This window comes from Penaeus monodon, chromosome 23 (genome assembly GCF_015228065.2).
Source record: "Penaeus monodon isolate SGIC_2016 chromosome 23, NSTDA_Pmon_1, whole genome shotgun sequence".
NCBI classification, from domain to species: Eukaryota; Metazoa; Arthropoda; class Malacostraca; order Decapoda; family Penaeidae; genus Penaeus; species Penaeus monodon.
The window spans coordinates 33,604,945-33,606,182 of NC_051408.1; the positions used below are offsets into that span (position 1 = coordinate 33,604,945).

Sequence of the window (1,238 nt, forward strand, 5' to 3'; positions counted from 1 at the left end):
ATTATTAATGTGGTTGACTCCCCTTTCCACCTCCAGGTTGTGCTCCTGGCCAACCACCCTCCGGTGTCAAAGCATCCAAACATTGAAGAAATCGACCATGACTTGCCAGATTTCAAAACAGAATCCATGGATTTATTTGCAACAAGAAATGACCCGGCTGGCGTTTTCTCCCTGTTCCAAAATGCTCTTCCCATCATCGCCAGGAAGCTGTACAAAGTCCCTAAAGTTAAAGAGCTCTATGACAGAAGAAAGGAATTTGACATTGTAATTATTGATCACATGTTTAATGAGGTAGGTTTGGCTGGGTTGGTCTTTTGTAGTTCCTTATTGTAACGTCAGGCGTTTTAATTTTCTTGTATTGTTAAGAGAAACTGCTATAAATGTCCGATATCAAAATATAGTTGTCACTTGTTAAAATATATTTTATGGTGACAACGGAGACACAAAAGGTACCTTGAAGTTTTCATATGAAGTTAATATATTCAATTTTGGTTAAGCGGGAGATGGTGTTATGGCTAGGTCGAGACTATGCGCCATTCAACATCTGTCCACCTCAATTATCAGTGTTGCTGCTGTTAATAAAACATTTCCTTTTCGGAAATCGGTAAAATCGACGATTTCAGACCAGATCTTCATAAAAACGGTAGAGGGATACACACGACTCACCATTAAAAGGTGTTTATATATAGATAATGTTTTATTTCGGCAGAATAAGTGTTTTCTTATTTTATCAAACGGTTGTTCCTAGCACAAAACGCAAAGCACAAGTTATTACTTACTTAACATTTCAGAAACATTTTGCTACCATAGTACCACCTCCATTTCCTTCCAGTACCCCCTAGGGACTGCTATAAGCGATCATTCAATACATGTGGATTTTTTTTAATTTTTTACATGCTGTATTCTATCAAATAATAGTTTATTAAAAGAAAGTTAATCCTTAGAATCCTGAAATCTACCCCGAGTATAAAGTTACCCCAGGTTTGGCAATGATGCTATTAGCGCGCAAAAAGAAGGCAGTGGAATGTTCAAATATATTTACTTCTAAAGTACGTGAAACATCTTTTCACTTGCTTTGAAGATACCATGTTTCAAGCGTAACAGTTACCATGAACTTAGTAAGAGCATTGGGCAGAGTAGGAATTACTGCCATGCCTAAGCCAATTAAGTACAATTATTAGGAAGCTCGATTCATTCCTGTTCGTGTAAATTTTGCCTTTGGAAAAATTATCACTCAA

General features: G+C 36.9%; 1 protein-coding gene across 2 annotated transcripts in view; it reads left to right on the forward strand.

Annotated features, from left to right (window-relative positions):
- LOC119587935 (UDP-glycosyltransferase UGT5-like) overlaps positions 1-1,238 on the forward strand; it is a 9,304-nt gene that overhangs the window by 3,310 nt on the left and 4,756 nt on the right. For both annotated transcript variants that reach the window (XM_037936645.1, XM_037936647.1), the window contains exon 3: positions 37-291. In XM_037936645.1, the coding sequence (XP_037792573.1) occupies positions 37-291 (255 nt within the window). The remainder of the gene's footprint in view (positions 1-36; positions 292-1,238) is intronic.